Genomic DNA, 24,781 nt, shown 5'->3' with positions numbered 1-24,781 from the left:
AACAACAACGTAGTATGTTTCTTTTGTTTTTGTATGCTTCCCCCCCCCCCCCAAAGTTTTAAGATCTGCTTTATTCATAGTTATATAGTTATAGGTCTTTGCACTGTTTATAGTATTTCCCAGAATGTGTTTCTCTCTACTCTTAGCATATGTATGTCCTAGGCTTGGCGGTATACCTCAGAATATGTGATCCCTGCTCTCTTTGTAGGTGTGTGTCACAGCACGTCGGTCCCCTGATCTCTTTGGGTACGTACATTCCAGATTGTGAACTCTCTTATTTATTCATGGTTTTAATTCTCAGGGTTTGAGGATTCTGAGTACATTTGGTACATGCCCCAGTTTGTGCAGCTCTCTGCCCTTCTTGAATGTCTATCAAAGGATAGGAGGGCTCTGTATTCTTTAAAGATTTATCACTCAGGATATGAGGGCTGTGAACTTTTTGTGGGTATGTCCCAGGATGTAAATTTTCTTAATTGTTTGACTTAGACATTAATTGCTGTGCTTTTCCCTCACTTGACACATCACTGGCTGTAGCCAGTTTTCCCAGGGCACTGGAAAAGTAGAGAATACCTCATTGAAAACATTGGTTGTCCCTGAGTCTAGCTGTCCCCACACTAATATACACTGAATACCCTTGAAACCACCTCAGCAAGTGTCTTCAACATTGAAACCCAATCCTATGTCTCAGAATAGTGATGTTGTCAGTGTATCTGCATATGTTGTTGGTGGTGGAAAGTGTTGCCTAGTCAGTTCCAGCTCATAGTGACCCTGTATAGGGTTTCCTGGAGTCCTGGTGTGGAACTGTAGAATAAGCACTTGACCTTGAGGTTGCTTTGAACTGAAAAATCGGTGGTTCAAACTCAGCAGCTGTTCCTCGGAAACCCTACACAGCACGGCTATGAGTCAGAACTGACTCAACGGCACTTAACAACCTCACCATAGGGTTTCCTAGGTTTTAAATCTTTGCAGGAGCAGAAAGCTTCCTCTTTTTCTCATAGAGCAACTGTTAACCTTGTGCTTAGCAGTTCAGTGTTTATACTACAGCACCACACCAGGACTCCACGTGTATATAATCAGCTGAATAAATAGCATTCAGAAGACACCCAAGTCTTAAACCCTGTAACGTGTGAATGCATTACTTTTATTGTAAATGGAACTTTTCAAATATGATTATGGTATATTTCTTGAAATTAGGAGATTATTTTGGATTATCTGGATGGTCCCAATGTAATCACAAGGAAATTATATTAGGGCAGCAGTATGGTAAGAATCAGAGAAGACAATGTGAGGATAGAAGCAGAGACAAAAGAGAAGACCTGAAGATAAAATGCTGTTGCCTTTGAAGATTGAGGCTATGACAATGATCCAGAATGTAGGCAGCCTCTAGAAATTGAAAAAGGGAAAGAAACAGGTTCTCTCCTAGAGCTTCCAAGAGAAACCCAGCTCTGCCAACACTTTGACTTCAGTTCTATAAGACCCATTAGCAAGCTTACATTTTGCATAGATGTACGATAATACATTTATGCTGTTCTGTGACACTAAAGGAGTCCTGGTATGCTGCTGCAGGATAATGCACTAAACCGCAAAGTCAGTGATTCAAACCCACCAGCTGCTCCTTGGAAACCCTTTACAGGGTCACTATGAGTCAAAGCTGACTTGATGGCACTTAACAACATGACACTAAAATTGTGGTGATTTGTTACAGCATCAGTCAGAGACTAATGCCATGGATCAGGTTGTGATGTGTCTAGTCTGTTGTCTGTGTACATCCCAGAGAGTAAACTCCCTGATTTACACCCTGTGAGCATATATCCAATTGTGGGAGGTCTCTGATCCCTATGTGGGCAGAAACCTCACTGATCTGTTTGAGTGTGCATGTCTAGGATGAGAAGTCTCTGAGCTGATTTGGAGTGTATGTTTTAGTATGTGAGGTCTCTGAAGTGTTTGTCGGTTGTTCGGTTTCCGATGTGTTAGGGTTCTCTGATCTGTTTATGTGCATATACCCATGATTTGAGATTTCTGATCTCTTTCTGGGTGTATTTCAAGATGTTAGGTGTAGAGTCTGTGTCTGTTTTGTTTGTTTTTCTCCACTAACATGTGAAGTCTCAGTCTTGATTATGGGTATGTATGTCACAGGATTTGATAATCTGTGATTTGTTTAGGGATATGTGTCTCAGGATATGAGATCTCTCATCTGTTTGTGGGTATATTTTTCAGGATTGAGGTCTCTGATCTGTATGTGGTAATCCTGTAGGATTTGAGATCTCTAATGTATTCCAGGATGTCATATCCCAGGATATGAATTCCCTGATCTGTTCATGATTTTATTCTGTGATGTGAAGTCTCTGATCTGTTCTGTGGTGAATGGACAAGTGTGAGGTCTCATGCTTTGCTTGAGGTTGTTTTCTCAACTTGTAATTCCTCAGGTCTCTAAGTGCCTGTTCTAAGATGGAAGGTCAGTGAGCTGTGTGTGGACGTGCATCCCAGGATGTGTGTTCTCTGCTTATATGGTTCTATGCTCCATGTTGTCAGATCTCTGTTCTTTTGGTGGGCATTTTCAAGCACGTGAGGTTTCTGGTTTGTTGGTTGATATGATTTGAGGTCTCTCATTTGGAATGCCATGGATATCCAGGGTATGAGTTTTCTGAGCTCTCTGTGGGTATACTTATGCAGTGAGCCTCCTGATCAGTTTTTGGGTGTCTGTTTCAAGATGTCTGTTGTAATGTTGTTTCTGCTTCTTTTCCTAGCCTGTGAATCTCTGTCTTGGTGTTGGTGTCTCTGATTTGTTGTGTGTGTGTGGGGGGGGGGGTGGTTGTGCACACACAGGCTGCAGGAGATCTCTGACTTACTTTGTTCAGGTGTGGCTGGATTGGAGGTCTCTGATATTTTTGTGAGATGCATGTTCCAGGTTGTGAGGTCTCTAATATTTTTGTCAGTGTACAGATTCTTCAGAAAATCCAGGGGGAAATTTTTTTTAAAGATAATAGAATTTTTCCATGAACTTCTTGAAGTCCCTTTGCATATTTAAGAATATGAACTCGCTGATATATTTACGGTTTATGTCTAAACATGTGAGGCCTCTGTTCCATTTGTAGTTGTAGTCTCTAAAATGTGTGGTCTGATCTGTTTCTGCATGCATGCGTACGTATCATTGTACCAATACCAGGCTGTTTTGAGTACTGTGGCTGTGTAGTAGGTTTTTAGATTGGAAAGTGAGAGGCCTCCTACTTTGTTCTTTTTAGTAATGCTTTGCTTATCCAGGGTCTCTTTCCTTTCCTTATAAAGTTAGTAATTCATTTTTCCATCTCTTTAAAGAATAATGTTGGAATCTGGATTGGGATAACATGTTTATAGATTGCTTTGGATAATGTTGACATTTTCCTGTCTTCCTATCCATGAGCATGGTATGTTGGTGGTGGTTTATGTGCCATGGAGTTGGTTCCGACTCATAGTGACCCTGCATCAGTATCATTGGCTCTTGATCATATGCTACCTCTTGAAATGGTTGAACATTAACCATTTCTTTTTGGTACAGTGACTCTGTGTATTCCTTCCATCTTCTCTTGATGCTTGCTTCATAAAAATTCAGGAGTCTCCATCCTTTTCTACATTCAAAGAACCAACTTCTTGTCTTGTTGATTCTACTGTTTTTCTATTTCATTTATTTCTGCTCTTTTGTCTTTTCTTCTTATTTTGCTGCCTTCCCTCCCCCCCGCCCCCAGTTGTTGGAGATGTTGAGTTAAGGTGTTGATTTTAGTTCTTACTTCTTTTTGGATTGTGTGCATTATTATTGCTATAAATTGCCCTCTGAGCACTGCTTTTGCTATGTCCCAAAGGTTTTGGCATGTTGTTTTCATTCTGGTTCGATTCTAGGATTTGTTGTTGTTGTTGTTCTATTATCCAGCAGCTTTGTGTTGTTGTTGTTGTTAGGTGCCATTGAGTTGGTACCAACTCATAGCAACCCTATGTACAACAGAACGAAACACTGCCCGATCCTGGGCCAACCTCACAATTGTTGCTACGTTTGAGCACATTGATTCTGCCACTGTGCCAATCCATCTCACTGGGGGTCTTCTTCCTTTTCTCTAACCCTCCACTTTACCAAACATGATATCCCTCCTGACAATATGTCAGAAGTATGAAAGATGAAGTGTGGCCATCCTGGCTTCCAAGGACCATTCTGGCTTGTACTTCTTCCAACACAGATCTGTTTGTTCTAGATCAGTAGTTTTTAGGCAGGGTGATAGTCAATTTCCATGTATTTGATTTTTTTTAAATCTTCTTGTTATTGATTTCTAATGTTATATACCTTTGTGATCTGAGAAGATGCCTTCTAGTATTTTGATGTTTGTAAATTTATTGAAGCTTGTTTTGTGGCCGAACATATGGTCTATTCTGGAGAATATTCCACGTGCACTGGAAAAGAATGTAAATTGTGTTGTTGGGTTGAGTGCTCTGTGTAATGTCTATGAAGTCAAATTGGTTGCTTGCATTGTTTAGTTCTTCTGTTTTGGTTGTGTTTCTTTCTAGTTGTTCTGTCCTTCATGGTAAGTGGTGTATTAAAGTTGTAGCATAATGGTCAGGTTGCTAACCTCGAGGTCACAGTTCAAAACTATCCGTCCTTTTGCGGTGGAAAGATGAGGCTTTCTGCTCCCATAAAAATGGACAACCTCGGAAACCCTATGCAGGGTCGTTATGAGTCAAAACCTACTCGACGACACACCACCACCACTATTATTGTAGAGTTGTCTACATCTTTCTTGAATTCTATTAGGGTTTATGTATTTTGAGGCTCTTTCATTGGGGGCATAGATATTTATTATGGTCATGACCTCTTGTTCAATTGACCCATTAATCATGATATAATGTCCTTCTTTGTCTCTTATGCTGGTTTTTGCTTTAAAGTCTTATTTTATCACAGCTTAAAATTTCCACTCCTGCTAGTTTTTTATTGGCATCCTTTTTTTTAAATCTTTGTAAGATATGTGTCTTCTAAACAGCATAATGAAGGATCCTATTGTATTAAAAAATAAAATACTTTTTATTGTGAATTGAGTGAAAGTTTACAGATTCAACAAATCATGCACTTTGTGTCATTATAATGATTGCAGTTCCTTCCATGTACCATCAGTTAACATTAACCTCCACTCATTTTAACAAGGAGCACTGGTAGCGTAGTAGTTGTGAGTTGTTGGGCTGCTAACCTCAAGGTCAGCAGTTCAAAACTACCAGCCATTCTGTAGGAGAAAGATGAGGATTTCTGCTCCCAGAACCGACTCGACGGCACTTAACAACAACAACAAACCATCACAGAGTTTATTTTAAAACCTTTTAACTTTTTACAACAGTGGTCCCATACAATATTTGTTCTTCTGTGATTGACTAATTTCACTCAGCATTCTGTCATCCAGGTTCATCCATGTTTTAAGGTGTTTTGCAGATTCATAATTCTTCAAGGTTGCACAGTATTTCATTGTGTGTATATCACCAAAGTTTGGTTAACCACTCTTCTCTTGATGGGCATTTAGGCTCTCTCTCTTTTTGCTGTTGTGAATAGTGCTATTTTATCCATTCTTTGATTTTTTTTTTTTTACTGTATTTCCGTCTTTATATCTCTTGTAGACAGAGGTATATCTGTGTAAGGTATATCTCTTGTAGACAGCATACTGAAGAAGCATATTTTCTTATCCAGTCTGCTACTGTCTCTTGACTGGTACATTTAATCCATTTACATTCAGTGTTATCAGTTGGTATGAATTAGTTGCTGTCATTTTGCTGTTGTCTTTTTGTGATGCTGTTTGTTCCATGTAAATTTCTACTCTGAGTTCATTTTGTGTGTGGGTTTTCATTTCCTCATTGCTGTTGTTTTAATGTTTATTGAAATGTGATTTTACCTTTTAATTTTTTAAAAAATGTTTTGTGAACTATGTAATAGTTTACATGGGAGAACATTAGCTTTACATTCATCCTATCATAATATCGTTTCATTGCTTGGTTACAATCCCCTCCATGCATCAACTAACCAAAGGCAAGCCTGCCCCCTGGTCATCAGCACACAGTCCCTCTCCCTCTCTGGGTCTAGAGTTCCCAGCTGCTCCATCTCTCCATATCATCGTCTCTGCCTGCATCTCTGGCATCACTGCTTCTGTGGGTAGAGTCACACACTCTGCTCTTCTCCCTTGATGGTCCCAGGGACCTCGGCTCCTGGACTGCATAGTCAATCACTCCCCTCCTTTTGCTACAAAACGTCTACCTTTACATTTCCAACCCTTGCAGTCAGTCCTTATAACAATTATTCACCATTGTACCACAAGGGATCTCTCCCCATCTCCTTTCTTACCTGTTTTGATGTTAAGATGTATTAATATTCTTTGTGGTTACCCTGTAATTTAATTTTTTCCCATTTAAAAGTCTTTTTTATCAAAAGTCAAAATCTACTTGACTTCTTCACCATTTGGAAGTTCTATGTATACACTATTCCCTCTTTATGCTTTGTTGTTAAGTGCCGTCGAGTCGATTCTGACCCATAGCAAGCCTGTGTAGGGTTTCCAAGGAGCACCTGGTGAGCTCGAACCACCGACCTTGCAGTTCAAATGATTTTGCAGTCTGACGCATTAGCCCACAGTGCCACACCAGGACTCCTTATACTTTGTAGATTGCTTCAAATTGATATTTCTGGTTCCCTATCTAATGTCTTGTAGGGTTTTTTTCCTTTGGATACTTCTACATCTGCATTGAGTTCTGGGTGGTGTTGTTATGTATATTGGTCTCAGGTTGTTGGTGCTCAGTCCAAGGAATACATTTTTGTATTTTCTGTAAAGTTAATCTGGTTATTACAAATTCCTTTCATTTCCGTTTACCTGAAAATATCCCAATTTCTCTATCATATTACAGGGATAACTTTTCTGGGTAATTGATTCTTGGTTGGCAATTTTTTTTTGTTTCAGAGTTTCTATATGTCATCCCATTGCCTTCTTGCCTGCATGGTTTCTGCTGAGAAATCAGAACTTGGTTTTATTGGTTCTCCTTTGCAGGTAACTTTTCGTTTTCCTCAAGCTGCTCTCAGGATTCTTTCCTTGTCTTTGATTTTGCAAAGTCTTAGTGACTTTCTTTTGGGTTTCTGTTTGGGGTTCATTCAACTGAAAGAAAACTCTGGGGTACTCCTGCCAGCCAAGGAGCTCACAAGGTGTGTGTGAGAGAAATGTGACAGTGAAGTTCCTGACCCTAGATGGAGTTCCTATAAGCCTAGTAGTAGTTGTTAAGTGCCGTCAAGTTGGTTCTGACCCATAGCAATGCTGTGTAGGGCTTTCGAAGAGCCGCTGGTGAGTTTGAACCACCGACCTTATAATTCAAACTGACCTTGCAGTTGAGTGCTTATCCTACAGTGCCACACCAGGACTCCAAGCCTGTTGTTGTTAAGTGCGGTTGAGTCACTTCCAATTCATAATATGACCCTGTATAAGGTTCCCAAGGAGCGAATGGTTGAGTTTGAACCTGCGGTTCAAACAACCTTACAGTCCAGCACATTAACCCACAGCACCACACCAGGACTCCTGGACTGCAAGCCTTTGTTGTTGTTAAGTGTCTGAGTCAGTTCTAACTCACAGCAACTCTGTATAGGGTTTCCGAGGAGTGGCTGGTCAGCTTGAACTATCAACCTTGTAGTCAAATCGACTTTGCAGCCCAGCACATTAGCCCCGGTAGTTCAATGCTGTCGAGTTGATTCCAACTCATAACGACCCTTTATAGGGTTTCTAAGGAGTAGCTGGTGAGTTTGAACCACTGACCTTGTAGTCAACAGTCAAGTGTTTATCCTACAGCACCACACCAGGAGTCCCTTCTTAAAGGCCTAATGTTAACTATGTTCAGGGTACTCAATCTGGAAGTAGTTTGTGGAGGCCCCTGATAGAGCTGGTTTCAATGTCAGGACTACAGGGCAGCTGGGGACCGGGTGACTGGTTATGAGGGTTTCTGCTATACTAATGCTGGTTTTAAGGCTCTGAAGGTTCTGTAGCCAAACCTGCCTGAATCCAGGCACCAAAACGGCATAACCAGACCCAGCCTCACACTGGCGTAACTCACAACCACGTGGCTCCAGATTCCCAGAGAGCAGGGTCTGTGCTGGGGGTGATGGGGGTGGAAACTGGCCACACCTCTGGTCACAAGGGGAGTGCGGGGAAGGAGGAGGCATACCTTTCTCATCATCTGTGTGAATTGTGTTTTGCCAGGCCACGTCCTATCACCAAAGCTACTCACAAAAGTTCAAGATGGTCATGTGGCAACAGGCCGGCCCTTCCAGTCAGTTCCTTCTTGCTGTCCCTGCTCAGCTTCTCCTCCCAGCAAGCACTCAAGCCACTTCTCTAACCTTTCTTCTAAAGTTCAGGGTTCCCATCTATTTCATTTAGTCTCAAGTAGCTTTGTTGTTAGAGGGCCCATGTAGCACGTTTGCCTAGTCTGCTCGAAGTTCCAATGTCCCTGGTCATGTATTTCCTAGAATCTGAAGTCTCTGCTGCACCTGTTTATACCCTGGGGTGTAAGGTTAAATCTCAGAATTACTTGATGCTGCATATCCATCATAGGAATTCTCTGTTTTCAGGTCTATACCCTAAGTGTCAGAGATGTTTCTAAATCCTGGCTTCAAGGACTCTAAGCTTTTTTGGTCTACAGTCCTGGGGGTGGGGGTAAGTGCTTTGGGAAGTCTGTTAAGTTGTTTGATCACCTGTGTTGTAGGATTTGTGATCCTTGATCTCTTTTGGCATCAGTTTGGGTTGTATCTTAGGATGTGAAGCTTTCATTCTTTTGGGAGATCTTAGTCCCAAGGCTACGTGGTATCTGACTCATGTAGGGTGTTTCCAGAGTCAAGGTCTTTGAGTTTTTATTGGGTGTATGTACCAGTTAGAGTTCCTGGGTGATGCAAACTGTTAACATGCTCACTGAAAACCAAAAGATTGACCATTTGAGTCAGGTGTGCTCCAGAAGAGCTGGCAACCAACTTCTGAAAAGTCAGCCACTGAAAACACCATGGAGCACAGTTCTACTGATACACATAGGTCACCACTGATCAGTCAACTCCGTGGTTAACTGTTGTGCAAGTAAGTTTTCTAAACTTTTGGAGATTTATATTCAGTGTGTGAGGTCTCTCAGTTTTGTGGTGGTCTCTGTGCAAAACTCTCAACTATTTCGCGGTCTATGTTTTGGGATGTAAGGTGTCTGAACTGTTTTGGGGGTCTATAATCCTCTTATGAGGACTCTTGATCTATTTGGGTATCTGGTCTCAGGAGATCATCTCACTGAACTGTTCTGAACCTATGTTCCAGTATAAATGTAGCAGCAATGTTAGAACTTGTCTAACTTCAAGAGGGATAATGACCAGGATCAGCCCAAAGCTGAATCCCATCAGGTAGAGGTCAGACATACCTTCATTCTACCACCTTTTTAAAAATAAGCTCTGACACTGATGATGGTGGTTATGTGCCATGGAGTTGGTTCTGACTCATAGCGACCCTGTGCAGGATTTCTGAGGCTCTAAATCTTTACGGGAGCAGAAAGCATTATCTTTCTCCCACGGCACTGCTGGTAGTTTTGAACTGCTGACCCTTAAGTTAGCAGCCCAATTTGTAACCACTACTCTACCAGAGCTCCTTAGCTCTGACACTAGTTGTCCCTTTTATAACGTGTTCCACTTCTGGGTTTCATAATCTAAGCTCTTTGGAGGTCTGTGTCCAAGGTGTGAACTCTCTCAGCTGTGTGGGTGTCAATGACCAGGGTGTGAAGGCTCTCAACAGTTCTGGGTAGTGACATACCTGGGTTGAGAAGTCTCTGAGATGTGTGTGTATGTTACTGTAGAAAAATTCACTGACATGTTTGAGATCTGAATCCAAGTGTATGAGACAGGTAAGATCTCTGTGCTGTTTGGGTGGGTATCTGTTGTGGCACTGTCGAATAAGCAAGGTCAGCAGTTCAAACCCACCAGTGGCTCCTCAGAAACCCTCTCCAGAGTTGCTACGAGTAGGAACCTACTTCATGGCATTTATCATTATCCATAGTTTAGTGAACCTGTGTTACCTGGGGTTTTTATCCCAGTATGAGTTCTCTGAGCAGCATGTAGGTGCCTGAAACCTGAGGGTACAGGTCTGTGAGCTACCTTAAGGTCTGTGTGCTAGGGTGTAAGGTATCTATTTGTTGATGGTCTATGTCCCAAGCTCTCTTAAGTGTTTGGCAGTAGTCGTCCTGTGTGTGAACACTCTGGGGAGTTTGGGGGTCTTTGTCACAAAATTATGTCTCTGAACTATTTGGGATTGTTACCTGTGTTGTGTGTGAGTTCTCTGAACTATTTGGATTGTCTACCCAAGGACAAAGTTCAGAAGGGTTAGGTGAGGAGGAATGAAAATAGGTAATACAGGAAGAAGCAGGAGAAGTGATGTTACACATTGTGGAGATAGTAATAAATGACATGAAATACAATGTGTCTAAATTGTTGAGTGGAAAACAGCTGATCTGCTCTGTAAACCTTCAATGTTTACATTGTTATATTACAAATGTTTTTTGTTTTTTTTAAATGTCTGTCTGTCACAGTATGCGAGGTCTCATAGCAAAATTCCAGAGCACTGTCTCAGGCCGAAAGGGGATGGAAACAAGTTAGTGTAGTGAAGTGGTGTGTCTCTGTTCTCCATTCTATACCCTGGCACACATAATGTGCTATTTGCAGAAAGCTTCCCCTAGCATGAAAAAGCTTTTTTCTTTGAATGCAGTAGGCAGGCTTTGGGTTTAGAGCCTGTGAGAGTCAGGAGGGCCCAACTAAAATTTTATCAAGTTTTTTCTATTTATTTTCCTGGTTATTTTTGCTTGTAGCATATGACAAGGTTTTTTTCCATTTAGAGACACTTTAAGACTCTAGATAGTTTTCTTTTTCAGTGCATTTTTAAATGTAAGCTTTAAAAATAAAGCTTTATGCAAGTTTGTTTTAGGCCAAAATGTGATGTAGATGGTGGTATAAATGGTATATGGTGGTGGTGATTATATGCCGTGGCATCAATTCCAACTCATAGCAACCCTGTATAGGGTTTTCAAGGCTGTCAATCTTTACCAGACCAGAAAGTCTCACTGGTAGTTTCAAACTGCTTACCTGCAGTTAACAACTCAACTTTTAGCCCACTATGCTACCAGACCTCCTCCTAAGTGGTCTATGTTGTTAGTGCTGTTGAGTCATTCTGACTCATAGCAACCCTGTATAGAGTTTCTGAAGAGCAGCTGGTAAGCTTGAACTGCTGACCTTGTGGTTCAAAGCGACCTTGCAGTCCAAGTGCATTAACCCAGGATTACTATCAAGTGAATGCAGGTTGGGGAACATGTTCCTGGGCAAGCAGATTCCAACCCTCACCTACACAAGGTACTTAATACCCCACATTTTGGTTTGTTCAATCAACAATTAACTTTAATGATGCCCACTCCAGGGTGGGAAGGCCAAGGGTTATACAACAGAACCAGATGAAGTCTTGGGGGTAGGGGAAGACAGACAAAGACACGGACCTGGCATCTGGCGGGAGGGCACACAGTCGCACACAGCCTCACGCAGGGGCACTCTGGGCACAGGTAGTCATGGAAGGCTTCCGAGAGAAGACCTCATGGGGGGAAAGCAAGGGGCAAGGCAGCCAACAGAAACTTCACCTTTTGTATATCTGTAGGCAGTGGGCCTGAGGTGAATATGAAGGGCTGGGATCTGGGGCTGGCAGGCAGCAAGGTGTCTCTCTCACAACACTATTACCCTAAGGAGTAAACTATATCCTCCCTTCTCTTTCCCCCTCCCCCCATAATTCTTGGCATGTCCTTTGCCTTCTGCCAAATGGGCTCTTTCCTGGGATCCAACTCTGGTTTTCAAGGCTTCCCTGAGACAATCCACATGGATCAGGTGCTCTGCCCAATGCCTGGCACTCACAAACACTGCACCAATGCACATTCTTATCCTAAGTGCTATCTATGTCCTACCTAGGTCTTGGTTCCAACTTCAAGTAGACCCGGCAGTCATCACACCCCAGGTCTGGGTTCCCAGTACCCTCAGAGCTCCCAAGATCCCCAGGGGCCTTCTCTGAATGCCCTGAAGACAGAGCTCAGTTCCAGCCCCACCTCAGACAGAAAAATTGGGATTACCTTTCCTGGCACTGGTCAGTGGCAGGTAGGTACCCACTTCTCAGATGAGGTGACCCTGAAGAAGTGCTCCTAGCTTCCAGAACCACACTAGCATCACTGTGAGCACAAGTGGAAATGAGCCTCAGCCCAGTCCTGAGGAATCCCTTTTCTTTCACTAACACAAAGTTGTTGGCCCTAGAGAACAGTGGGTAGGTCTGGGAACTCTGAACAAGCATGCCTGCCTGCCCTAGAGTTGCCTCCCCATTTCCTCGGGGCAGTAGGGAGGGAGCCCTGCAATAGACCCCTCAAGCTCCAGGCAGAAGCAGGTGCAAAAACAAACATTTTTCAAATATTGGGCTGGGCTAGAACTCACCCCCTTAGACCTCCTTTATAAGCCATAGATAGATCTTGACTGCAGAAACTCCTGATGTAGAAAAATGACTTCTGAAGGCAGGCAAGGGGTTTGTAAGTGCAGCCCCAGAATAGGCTGGGAAGGGGAGAGGGAACTCCTGGGTTCAATCCTGACCGCAGCCCCACAGCTCTAAGCATGGAGCATGTGAGGCAGGCAGCAGCAGGCAGGAGGCCCTGACAGTCATTCCTCTGACAGGAGGGCAGCAGTGGGTGGGCGGGCAGGCAGCATCAGGCCCCCAAGGTCAGCCTGGCCTCAGACCTCTAAGGGCTAGAAGAGGTATTTGCGACAGGATTCAGTCCCACACTTGCATTCAATACGGACCCGCTTCTTGGGGGAACCAGGGAGCCCAGCCAAGCCAAAGTTGGAGTCCATGCGGGTGCTCTCCATATCCACGGGGTCCACTGTGAAGTCAGCCAAGGTGGGAGGAGGGCAGGAGGAAGGGAGGGGACTTGTTAGAAGATCTGGAGGAAGCTTCCCACTACCCTTTCACCATGAGACTGTAGATCTTGGGGGCTGGGATTTGGATTAGAAGGGGAACTTATAGTTGGTGGTTTGGGCTCATCAGTGGTTTAGGCTCATCAGAGAGCCAGGGATCAACAATGGAAGGGTATAGACATGTTAGGAAAAGGCCCATGGCAGGGGTTGTGGGAAAGGCATCGTCCATCAGGTAAAAACCTGGAGAGTCTTTCAGGCAAAGGTCAGGAATAGAGGACTAACCAAGCATCTAAGGGGGCATCTTAACTCTCTATCTTATGAGTGACTCAGAGGTAGTTTCTCAGTGAGAGGGTTGTTCAGAGGCCACAACAGTGACTAGAGGCTTGGAATGAAGGCCAAAGCAGGTTAGGGGTAGGGAGGGGTTGGAGAATCAGGGACACTGAGAAAGACTAGTCAGGAGGAATGTCTTAACTCTAGCCTAACCTCCTCGACAGAAACCTTAAGAGAAACTGGTATGAGTGTCTCAGGATTGGTGTCCAGGGGCTGGGAATGAAGGGGCCCTGAGAGGTGGGCAGGAGTCCAGATGTGAGATTGGGAGTCACAAAGAGCATCTTAATGCTTCAGCTAAAGCATTTCCCCTGGTTCTCTGAGGCACTAGTGTGCCTTGGGAAGGGGTTCTCCTGCCCTATGCCATTGTGTACCCTTGCCCCATCCCTTGCCACTCCCACACCTTGCATGTTGTAATCAAAGGTGAGTTCCTCGCCTGCCCGGATGGTCCTTGTGGCAAAGAAAGCAATGCGTGGCAGTCGCTCATCAAGGTTGTCTATGAAGACGTTATACACCTGTAGGTTGGGGTCACACTGGGCGAGAAAGAACAGCAGGAATATGAGAGGAGGGGCCCTGGCCTGTCCCTCCCAGCCCACCTGCCCACCTGCCGGAGTACCCACACTGTGGTTGACAAAGTGGGAGATGTTGCCGTAGTAGGCGGCATCCACGGTATACACATCCTCCACGTAGTCCAGATCGAAGAGGTAGGTGGCGCCCTGGCGGTCATAGATCTGGCCCCGCCGTTCTGCCTCCTCTGAGGTAATGATCTGAAGAAAAGGCCAGAGGATGAAGGGAGTTTGTCCTCAAAGACTTAGAAAGGCCAGCACAGCTCCTGCTCCCCAGCTTACCCCTCCCCACTGCATGGGAAGAAAAGACCACCTCAGAGGGAGATACCTTATCCCATGTGGCCGACTCTGAGGCTGACAAACATGTCAGACACTGGAACGAGTCCTTCTCACGGGGCCAGTCCCACCCATCTGCCCACACCACAGGCCTCTAGGTGGTAATGGTAATGAGGAGTCTCTGGCCACAATGCTAAATTAGAGTAAAAGAAAAGTCCTGCTGTCCAGCCAGAACTGCCTGGGGAACCCCAGAGCTTCCAGTGCCACTGGGACAGAACCAGACAGACCCAGAGAGACACCAACCAAGAGAATGGCAAGGTGTAAAAGGGTCCATGCGCACTAGAGTGTATGCGACAGACTGCAAGGTTAAGAGCAAGAAAGTCTAGCATAAGACTACAAATGAGAGACCAGGCACCATAGAGCTGGGAGGAGTGGGGGAAAGAGAGACCAACGGACCTAGCTGAGAACCAGTATGGAGCAGTGCTGAGAGCAGGACAGACAGTGGGAGGGAGGGGAGCGAAAGACCTGGGAGTGTGGAAAGAGAGAGACAGAGATTCCGAAAGAGAGACAGTTAGCTGCACAGACAGAATCTTAGCAAGAAAGACCTTGGTCCAGAGACAAGACCAAGGCCTTCAAGACAGCTTGGGACCCTTAAGAGATGCTGAGGCCACAAACTTCAAGAGAGAGAGTGACAAAGTCAGAAAATGAAAGAAGCAAGAGTGTCCCTCCCTCAGTCCTGAGGCTGTTCATGCCAACACTTTGCAGTCAAGACAGCAATAGGCATCTCCTCCCAAGTCTCCCCACCATTCTTAGTAAACATGAAGGTACTCCACCATCCTAGCCCCAACCTGTCCTTGCCTCCATGGATCACCACCTCACCCTGACAAATCTCTCCCTCATACCTCACAGCTCCTCTTCCTATAGCATTCTGGTGATGCCCAAGTGTTAACAGTCCATGTCCTTCTCTGGTAAGGCTGCTCCCTTTCAGGCTAGGCTACCCTAGACCAAGGCAGGCCTATTTTTCTTCTAATTTTTCTACTACTATTTTTCAAACTCCTTAGAAACCAGGGCAAGAACAGTGTGCTAAACACAGTAAGCACTGAAAAAGTGTTATTTGTATTATGCTTCCTAGCCAAGCAACCTATCCTAAGTGATATCCTACAGACAACTCTCCCCTCCCTTCATTGAAGACACCACCCCACTTCCAACACTGGCCCCAAACCCACCAGTTCCTTCCTAGTATACCCTCATACTGACCAGTAAAAATGCTCTTCCTACTTTCCAGTCTGTCTCCTTCCAGTCTTAACCACCCTCCATTTTCCCTCACCAGGAGGGCCAGTAGTGTCCTCTACTCCATGTCAAATGCTGATCGATAGCACCTTCATAAAACTAAGACTTAGCCCTCAGGACATACTGCTCATTGTCCCACTCTAGTTCCATTTCATGAGGACCCTCTACCATGCCCCAGCTTTTTGTCTGTTCATTCACTCATTGACTCATCCATTCAATAGATTTTTACTGAGGCCTACACTAACCAGTCTATATATAGAGTGTCACTCTAGTTGAGACATAGGGACCAGAACTGGTCCTGCCCTCAGGGATAACAGTCTAGTGACAGAGAGAGGGACTCAGGCACCCATAGTGCAAGCTGTAGATCAGTAAACTGCTTAGAGTTCAAGGGAGAGTGGAAAAGAGATTATCATCTAAAGCAAGCTGATGCTCCTGAACAGGCTGAAGTGTGGCAACTTTCTGAGGGACATAACAGGAGTTATAGCAGCAATGAGGGTTAAGTCAAGGTTACTCTCCCTGCACCTCAGGGAGAACACACACCCTACACCCTTTCCCTGAAATAACAGCCCAAACAGATGCTATTGCTCCCAATTCCCTCCCCACTCCAGCAGCTGGCCACCTCTAATTAAGCACTGGGACCGAGGGTCAGCCGCTTATGGGGCCATGAGTATACTAGGTGGTGTTGGAAACATGTTTTCAATGATGGCCCCTCCCCAGCTCCCTCAGACTGTTCTGCCCATACTTGCTCCAAGTCTCACCAGGAGTGAGTCATATTCTGAGTCCCGCAGGGCAGAAACTATTCCTTCTTTCTGTCTTCTGTTCAATTCTACTCAAATGGCTAGTCTACTCGGAAAACTTAGGAACAAATCAGTCCATGTCCTCATTCCTAGGAGCTCTCCAGAGTCACTGAGAAAGACAGATAGGGTAGATGCTGGCAGCTTGGGAAAGGTGCGGAAGTGAGCAGGAAACAGAAGATTTGAATTCTGGCTGTTGCTTTTTCCTTTCAGAGTCATGGGATCCTGAGGTGTTCATTCTTTGTGCCCGTTTCCTTAGTCTACCCCAGTTTTCCCCCTCCCCTCAAAAAACCCAACAGGTCTGGCAAAGTACCAGTTTTAAACACTTGGGTCTCTATTTTTAACCTACTTTACTAGTTTTGTAACTGAGCAAGTTATTACACCTCTCCAGGCCTCAGGTTTTTTTTCATCTATAGAATGAAACAATGACAGTAATTCCAATCTGACAGAGGCGGTTGAGAAGATCCAAGATCATGGATGTGAAAGGTTTTTAAAATTAATTTTGTTCTAGCTTGGATACTAGCAACGTTGAATGGTTGAAATCTAAGTTGTACCTTGAGCTTATGTGCCATTTACATAGAGAGGAAAAACTGCTCCTAAATGATACATGATTTTATGAATTAAATAAGACTCATTTTCATCTCAGAAATGTTAAACTATGAAGAAAATGTCATGTTTTAGAATCAATAAAACATATAATAATTTTTCTCTTCTGGATGAGTGTGTGAATGTTCTATGGGAGTGGTGAGTTCTGACCAGAATGTGGAAGGGTGCAGATGGAAAGGGCAGCTCAAGGGGAAGGAATGGTGGTGTGCATGTGTGGTGTTTATGTTCTGTATTACCTGACAGTCCCAGTACCCAGATTCACTATCATTGAGTTGATTCCAACTCACAGCGACCCTACGTAGGGTTTCCAAGACTGTCAATCTTTATGTGAACAGACAGCAGCCTCATTCATCTTTTTCCCCAAGGAGCAACTGGTGGGTTTGAAGGTGAGTTTGAACTACTAACTTTGCAGTTAGCAGTTCAACACCTAACCGACAGCACCTCCAGAGCTCCTTAACACCCTCAATAAGGGTGAGGTAATCAAGCAAATTAGTATTTCCACAATGAGATGTATGAGTATTCATACCAAGTGAGATAAATAGACGATAAAAAGGTCCCTATCAGTTCCGGTTGGGTTTTCTAGCCCAAAAATGGTTATAAAAACACTTGGTTTGCAGGACATTTTGGGATTTCTGAATTTTGATCTGTAATGGGTAATATTTATTGAAGGCTTACAGTATACTGAACATTATTCAGTTTCTTCCATAATAACACAAAATAATTCTTATAACAAGTGTGTGAAGTGGGCGCTATTACTGTTTACATTTTACAGATTAGGAAACTGAGACAGAAAGAGGTTAAACAATAGGTGATATGAGGTAGAGCTGGGATTCAAACTCAGGCAGTCTGGCTCGAGCCCACACTCCTAACCACTTTGCTAGGGGAGCACGGGAAGATGGGATTGGCCCTGGCAGTGTTTGGGGGGATCCTGTGTATTACAGACAGCTTCCCAGCAGACTGTCAGTGTAGTGCATATGTAGACAGTCCCCACTCTCAGTATGAGTGTGCAGTCGCTCCCCACTATGGACTTCCTCTGGGACTGTCAGGGTGCTATGGGATCTAGCTATCTCCTCTTCCAGACAGCCAAGGTATTCTGCAGTATGACAAGCTTGCTTTCTTCTGCTAAGGGCACCTCTTTCTCAAGACCATTGGTCCCACTTCATGTAAACTGTCAGAAACCCTCTGGGGTGTGGACATCTTCTCTTTCCTCCGGACTGTAAGGGTCCTTCGGCATGTGGACATTTTCTCCAGGAGACTGTCAGGATTATCTGGGATGTGGACTTCGCCTTGTCCAGACCGTCAGAATCCTCTGGAATTTGAATGCTCTGCCTCTAGATTGTCACTGTCCCTCTCGGGGCATGGCCCTCTCTATTGCTGCTCAGGGTGGACACTCTCAGGTGTATGTCCCTTAAACCAGTTTCTGTCACTTCCCATTTCACACCCATAAGGGACCTATAAAAACACATGGAGGTGCTTTGGGTGGTCACCAAGATAGGCTACACATATGGATTTAAATGAGCAAGGTCCCTGGATGCTAAATGCTACCCACTCCTCCACCTGACCCCCGCCACATGAACTAGTTCTATATAACAAAGAACTGGCCCACCCAAAATGCCCACCACTTCATTGAAAACTACAACTTCAAACTACCACTTTCTGTTGCACTCACTCAAACCCCTTTTGCTTTTCATCTGGGCACACAGCTTAAGTTCATTTCCTACCCTTCCTTTAGCCAATGAATGTGAACACACATGATACACACTGCCAAGGTCTGATCCACTACAGTTGCTGTTAAGTGCCGGAGAATCTGTTCCGACTCATAGTGACCGAGTATAGGGTTTCCAAGGAGCAGCTGGTTGAGTTTGAACCACCGACTTTGTGGTTCAATGCTTTATCCTACAGAGCCACACTAGAACTCCACTCCACTACAGACCTCCCTTTATCCTCCACACTCTTACCCCATATCCAAGCCTCCAAGGCTCTAAAGCACAGCAAAAGAACAAGAGGGAAAGAGCCAGGTCCCCAGGTCACTGTGTGAAAGGATGTCCATCCAAACACCAGCACTGGACTCAAACTGAACAAGCAAACTTCGAACATGAGAAAACCACTAAGAATTGAGGATGGCCTATTATAGTGGCTTGTTGTTAAGTGCCATGAAGTTGGTTCCAGCTCATAGTGACCCCATTACAGGATGAGTGGCTGGTGGGTGTGAACCACCAACTTTGAGCAGTCCAGCGCCATACCAGAACTCCATTTATAGTGGGGCTAGCCTGCTCTAATACACACTCCCTTTTCCTCTAAAAGCCTACAGGAAGCATCCATCCAAAGCCTATCTACACTGTATTTCAGACCATCAGTGTTCCTTTTGTGCAGATGAAAGGTGCCTATTAAGGACAGAAGGAGTCCTGGTGTGGTGCTGCAGGATAAAGCAATGGACTGCAAGGCTGGTTTGAACCTCAAGGTCAGCCATTACTTGGAAACCCATCAGCCGTTCCTTGGAAACCCTAGACAGGGTCACTATGAGTCAGAGCCAACTTGATGGCACTTAACAGCTACAACTTAAGGGCAGACACTGCTGGGTAATGATACCCTTGGAAAATGAGAAAAGGAAGTGCCTTTTCAGGCAGGGGCTACAACTCTGTGTCTGACCACATGGAATGTTGACTGAATTTCAGTCCCCGCTTTTTGTCTTTGTACCAGCTTACAATGTGAGTCCTGCCAGGATATCCCTTATCACACTTTGATCAGAGGCCCCAGACCTTTCCACTAAAGCACAATCAGTAAGGAATGCAAGGCACAGACATTGATATGACACACACACACACACACAGAGTTCCCTCTCCATACCTCTCCCACATACTCCATAACGAAGCTGTTCTTACGGATCTTCTCCAGTGTGCGGACGCCCCAGCCGCGCCCGTCATCTGTGCGGAAGATGCAGAGGTCGTAGCGGATGCCCTTCTGTACCACACGATTTGGACAATCGTGGCCACAGCGGCAGCGTGAGTTGCACTCATAGATGGGCAGCCCAGCTCGCAGGCGTACCTGGCCCTGGTCATTATAGGCAAACTTGTGCAGTGATGCCCCCGGGCAGCAGCCTCCAGCAGGAGCCCACAGGCAGTCCTGGCACTCACAGCCCACAGCTACCTGGTTGAGTGTGATGCCCTCACCAACACGGTACTCATTGATGTACACAAAGGCCCTCGGAGGCCCATCCAGGTCCACCTCATTTTCCACGGTGATGCGTCCCAGGTGGCTGCGCTTGGCATTGAGCTCCTGCTCCCACCGCCTCAGTGCCCGCCTCTGCTTGGCTTTCTGCACTAAGTAGCTGGCCAAGTTTGGGTCCAAATGCCGGGGTGGCTTTGAGCGCTGGTGTCGCCGAAGCAGTTCCCTTTCTAAGTCCTTGTGGAACTGCTTGAGAATGCGCACACACTTGAGATTCTGCCGTGGTTCCCAGGTGCTCTCTGAGTCTGGGTATCCATGCCATTTTACCAGGTAATACTCCTGTTCCTGTTGAGGGCAGGAGACAAGGGAACCTGTAAGTGGTGAGACCCTTGGGCCTGCCCTTGTGGGACTTTCACCTCTCTTCTAAAATGACTCTAAGCAGTGGTCAGAAAGCATAGGCCCTAGAGTAAGGATTAAACAAACCAAACCCACTGCTGTTGATTCCAGCTTATAGCCTGGTTGGCAGTTCAAGTTCACCAGGTACTTCTTGGAAACCATATACAGAGTCACTGAGTCTGAAGTGACTAGATAGCACTTAACAACAACATAGGACAGAACAGAACTGCTCCATAGAGTTTCTGAGGCTGTGAATCTTTACCGAAACAAGACTGCCTCTTCTTTCTCCCATGGAGTCACTGATGGGTTCAAACTGCTGACCTTTCGATTAGCAAATCCAAAGCTTACCCACTGTACCACAAGGGCTCCGGAGTTAGGATTATTAGGTTAAAATCCCACTTACCTGTCCAAATTTCAACTTTTAATCTAGTTTCTCAAATGTACTCCTCCACTGTCTTCCCTGTCTCAGTAAACATCAGCTTCATCCTTCTAGCTCATATTTAGACTCAAAATCTTGGTGTCATCGTGACTCCTTCTCATACTCCCAATATACACCTTTAAGAAATCCTGCCAGCCCCACCTTCAATATACCTCCAGAATCCAACCACTTCACACCATCTTCATCGCCAACACCATCATTGCTTCCCTGCTTCCACCCTCACCTCCTACAGCACATATTCTAGAGTTAGAGACCCTGGTTACAAATATTGGATCTAGTTATGTCATTTAACTTTAACTTAGGCAAGTCATTTAACTTTGCTAGGCCAGTTTCCTTATTTGGGCCAGTAAATAACAGCTAATGTTTTTAGCATTCACTATGTAGCATGTCTCATTCTAAGCAATTTTGGTGTATTAACTAATTTGGAGTCCTGGCGTGGCACTGTAGGATAAGCACTCAATCACAAGGTTGGTTTGAACTGCACGGTTAGTGGTTCAAACTCACCACCCACTCCTCAGAAACCCTATACAGGATTGCTATGAGTCAGAACTGACTTGACAGCACTTAACAACAACTAATGTACTACTTACTCCTCAGGAGCTCTGGTAGCATAGTGGTTACGAATCGGGCTGCGAACCGCAAGGTCAGCAGTTCGAAACTACCAGCTGTTCCGCAGGAGAAAGATGAGGCGAGGCGTTCTGCTCCCATAAAGATTTACAGCCTCAGAAACCCTGTACAGGGTCGCTATGAATCGGAACCGACTCCACGGCACATAACAACAACAGTGTACTCCTCACAACCTCATATACGCTACAAATTTTCATTTTACAGATGAGGTCATTGCAGTAGAGTGTCTGGGTGTTGTTGCTGTTAAGTGCCATCTTAAGGTTCACAGCCCGATTTGTAACCACTACACTACCAGAGCTCCTAGAGTGTTTGAGTAAGTAACCAGAAGTTACAAAGTCTAAGATTTGAGACCAACAGACTCCAGTCTGTTAACTCTCCTTAAACTAATCCCCTATAGCAACAGTAACAATTCCCACTTCAGTTGTTATTGTTAAGTGCTGTCAAATCGGCTGATTCATAGTGACCCTGTATAGAATTTCCAAGGAGCAGCTGGTGGGTTTGAACTACTTATTTTATGGTTCAAAGTCTGGTGCTGATCCTACAGCACCACACCAGAAAATTATGGGAAATTAAATGAGTCTTTTAGAAAGTGGCAAGCATACTGAAAGCACTCAATTACTGTTACTTATCATCATCTCCATTCCTGGACTGAGCAGCTAAGTATTCTTAATCTCTGCAACTGGTTTGTCTTCCTAGGGAGGTGGGAAGGTAGGCTTATTTGGGGATTCATTTTGGCTTCTACCCCCTTAGAAAGCCATTTAATTTCCCCATCTATAAAATGGGTCTGAGGTGTCTTTTAGGATCAAAGGAGAAAAACTCTTTTGGAAACAGATCCAGGCAGGGAAGGGGGATAAAAGGACAGGAAGTCAACTACTTTGAGACCTCCCCCAGGGTCACTGTCACTCCCAGACTCACACGAATCTTCTTGTAATCACACAGGTACTCGACTTCAAAGTCATAGAGGTTCCTCTTGGAGACTCCGAGAGAAGGGCAGGAGAGCTTGGCCAGGCGGCACAGGTCCTGTAGCTGGTTCCAAGAAGACTTGCAGCACACGCTGCAGCCTGGAACAAGAGGACAGGAAGAACTATTACTGGGTAGCCTGGCCAGGTCAGGGGCCAAAGGGAACCCCAAATCATCCCAGAAACTTTCCAAAGATGGCCTCTGAGTCAAAATTAATCCACCAGCCTTTCTGAAAGCTAGAGCCCTTCCACAATCAAAATGTGCCATTTCTTTGAAATGCAAGGCTCAACTTGGGTTTGCTCCACCATAGTGGAGCTGCTCTCTTCTTTGTGGAACAAACCCAAGCTGATGGTTTTAAAGGAATGGACTCAAACTTCCTCTGTTAGAAATTCTGGCAAACCTGCCTGGGGTTAAGGATCTAATCATCCTTCTCCATACTTTGCAAAAGAAAGGGAACAAATCCGCCCCCCCACACACACACACTAACATACAATTTCAGTAGGATGCTATGCCCCAAGGGAAAGGGGGGTGTTAAAAACTCCAGGGCATAAAACAAAGGGAAAACTGGAAAGACTAGTCCACAATCTCTTATCTAAAACTCTGGGGAATTGTGGGGGGGGGGAGATGTTTTCAAATTTGTGTGTGTGTAGGAATTTTACAAATTACTTCTTCCAATATATTACCATAGTCAAATGTATTAATGTATCTACGGCAAAAGAATTTTCACATTAAAATAAAAATGCAAACTAGTAGCACTGAGTAGTTCTACTTTATCATCTAGTTTTACACTGAATGCTGCTCAATTTATTTGTTTTCAGGGCTTTTTAGATTTCAGAACTGTTAATGAGAGAATGTGGAATGTAACATATATGCAAAAACATCCTTAAACCCCAGTGTATTTTTTTCCCACCAGGGTTTGACTTGCCCTTCACATTCCTGTGAAGGGTAAATCTGGCCCAAAGGGGTCTGCTCTGAACTTAGAAACTGGCAAAGCAGTATATGTTACTTGTATACTAATGTATACAGAATATTTTTTAAAGAAACATTTAGTTGAAAATAAACACAAAGTTGCACTTGACTTTGGGCAGTCTTTTGGAAGCCATTTTATCAAAGCAGCTCACAAAACACTTATTCCAGGTGTAGTCGATCCTTGTCCTAGTACAGCGTTTTTAAAGGTTCATAGCGTCTACCTCAGATTACTAAAATCAAGCTCATTTAAACTCAGTGCACGTCGACCTAAAAACATACACAAGCTTTTAGAAATTATTTCGTGTGCAATTCCCTCCTCCACTTAGGCAGGCCTAGACTCAACTCTCTCCCTTCCAGACTCTGGGCCTATGCCCAGTCTTTGCTCTCCCCTGCGACGCCTCTCATTTCCAAACTCCTTAGCTGGCAAGCGAAACCCCATCTCAAGGGGTCCCTCCAGGTGCCGACTCCCGCTTGCACCATACACGGACCCAGCTGCATTCTCCTAGCCCTCAGAAGCCCCCCTCCGACAGTGGTCGCCCAGCCTTCCCGCACAAACTGACAAAATCACGCCTTTCCGTGCACCCTGGGGAGTCTATACACTCCTATTAGAGAAACCCCCTCCCCTCACTTGGGGGAGCCCTCTCGACGCCAAGCTCCTTCCCTCCTTACCCCTGTACACTCGGGTCCCTATCCCAAAAGGAACGCTAGGTCCTTCCAGACCCTAGCGCCCAGCCTCCTCCCCTCCCTTCCGGCGTCTCGCGTGGACACGAGGCGGGTAACGGTCACCGGCGGCCCATTTTCCCGCGCGCGGGCACTGCCTCCCCGACAACCCGCCGCAGATACCCACGCCCGTCCGGTAGCAAACTGAGGCGCGCGTCCTCAAGCTCGTTCCATCCCGTATCAGCCTTTCGCCTCTCGCCCGTAGCATTTGGAGACACGCGCCCCCTTCCCACAGCCCCGCCCAGGCCCGCGCTCCCCGAGTTCCATCCTTTTCCCGCCAGACTGGCGGCTGCCGGCTCCGTGCTCTCAGACGCCAGGTCTCCAAGACCGCAACACCTTCCCTCCCGCGCACCCCCGCTCGGCCAACGGGCCCGCGCCGCTGTAGCCACCGTTTCACCTTTTAAATTTTCCGCCATCTTTCTCCACAGCTAACGACATTCGGGACTACCCGGGCTCGCGAGAGGACAGCTCGCGCGGGCGTGGCCGAGAACGCACAGCCTATTGGTCACGCAGCGCAGCGAGCGTCGCCCGCGCGGACCAACCGGCGAGCGTGACTAGACGCCACTCCGCCATCTCGTGGGTCCCGAAGGCGGGTGCACGGTGAAGGTTTCCCAGAGTGCGTCTGGACGGCGACTGAGGCGGCGCCAGAATTGTCTTGAGGCACTGCCTGTAC

The 24,781-nt window shown here is 45.4% G+C and overlaps 1 protein-coding gene across 1 annotated transcript; it reads right to left on the bottom strand.

Annotated features, from left to right (window-relative positions):
• Window positions 1-12,163: 12,163 nt before the first annotated feature.
• Window positions 12,164-24,573, bottom strand: SUV39H1 (suppressor of variegation 3-9 homolog 1 (Drosophila)). The gene is made up of 6 exons (XM_006876654.1): window positions 24,506-24,573; window positions 22,375-22,520; window positions 19,680-20,342; window positions 13,921-14,067; window positions 13,704-13,833; window positions 12,164-12,939 (listed from the first exon to the last, which is right to left on the bottom strand). The coding sequence occupies exons 1-6, from the start codon at window positions 24,522-24,524 to the stop codon at window positions 12,806-12,808; spliced, it is 1,239 nt and encodes a 412-aa protein (XP_006876716.1). The 5' UTR covers window positions 24,525-24,573; the 3' UTR covers window positions 12,164-12,805.
• Between the last annotated feature and the right edge of the window lie 208 nt (window positions 24,574-24,781).

Source organism: Chrysochloris asiatica, unplaced genomic scaffold (genome assembly GCF_000296735.1).
Source record: "Chrysochloris asiatica unplaced genomic scaffold, ChrAsi1.0 scaffold00404, whole genome shotgun sequence".
NCBI lineage: Eukaryota > Metazoa > Chordata > Mammalia > Afrosoricida > Chrysochloridae > Chrysochloris > Chrysochloris asiatica.
This window is presented reverse-complemented; position numbering and strand designations above follow the sequence as displayed.

What these genes read in the sequence shown, in the direction of transcription:
- SUV39H1 (XM_006876654.1), bottom strand. An exon ending in TTATGGAGTATGTGGGAGAG is followed by an intron (nt 14,068 to 19,679) that starts GTATGGAGAGGG and finishes CCTTTTCTTCAG; the next exon opens with ATCATTACCTCAGAGGAGGC. An exon ending in CTTTGATTACAACATGCAAG is followed by an intron (nt 12,940 to 13,703) that starts GTGTGGGAGTGG and finishes CTGACTTCACAG; the next exon opens with TGGACCCCGTGGATATGGAG.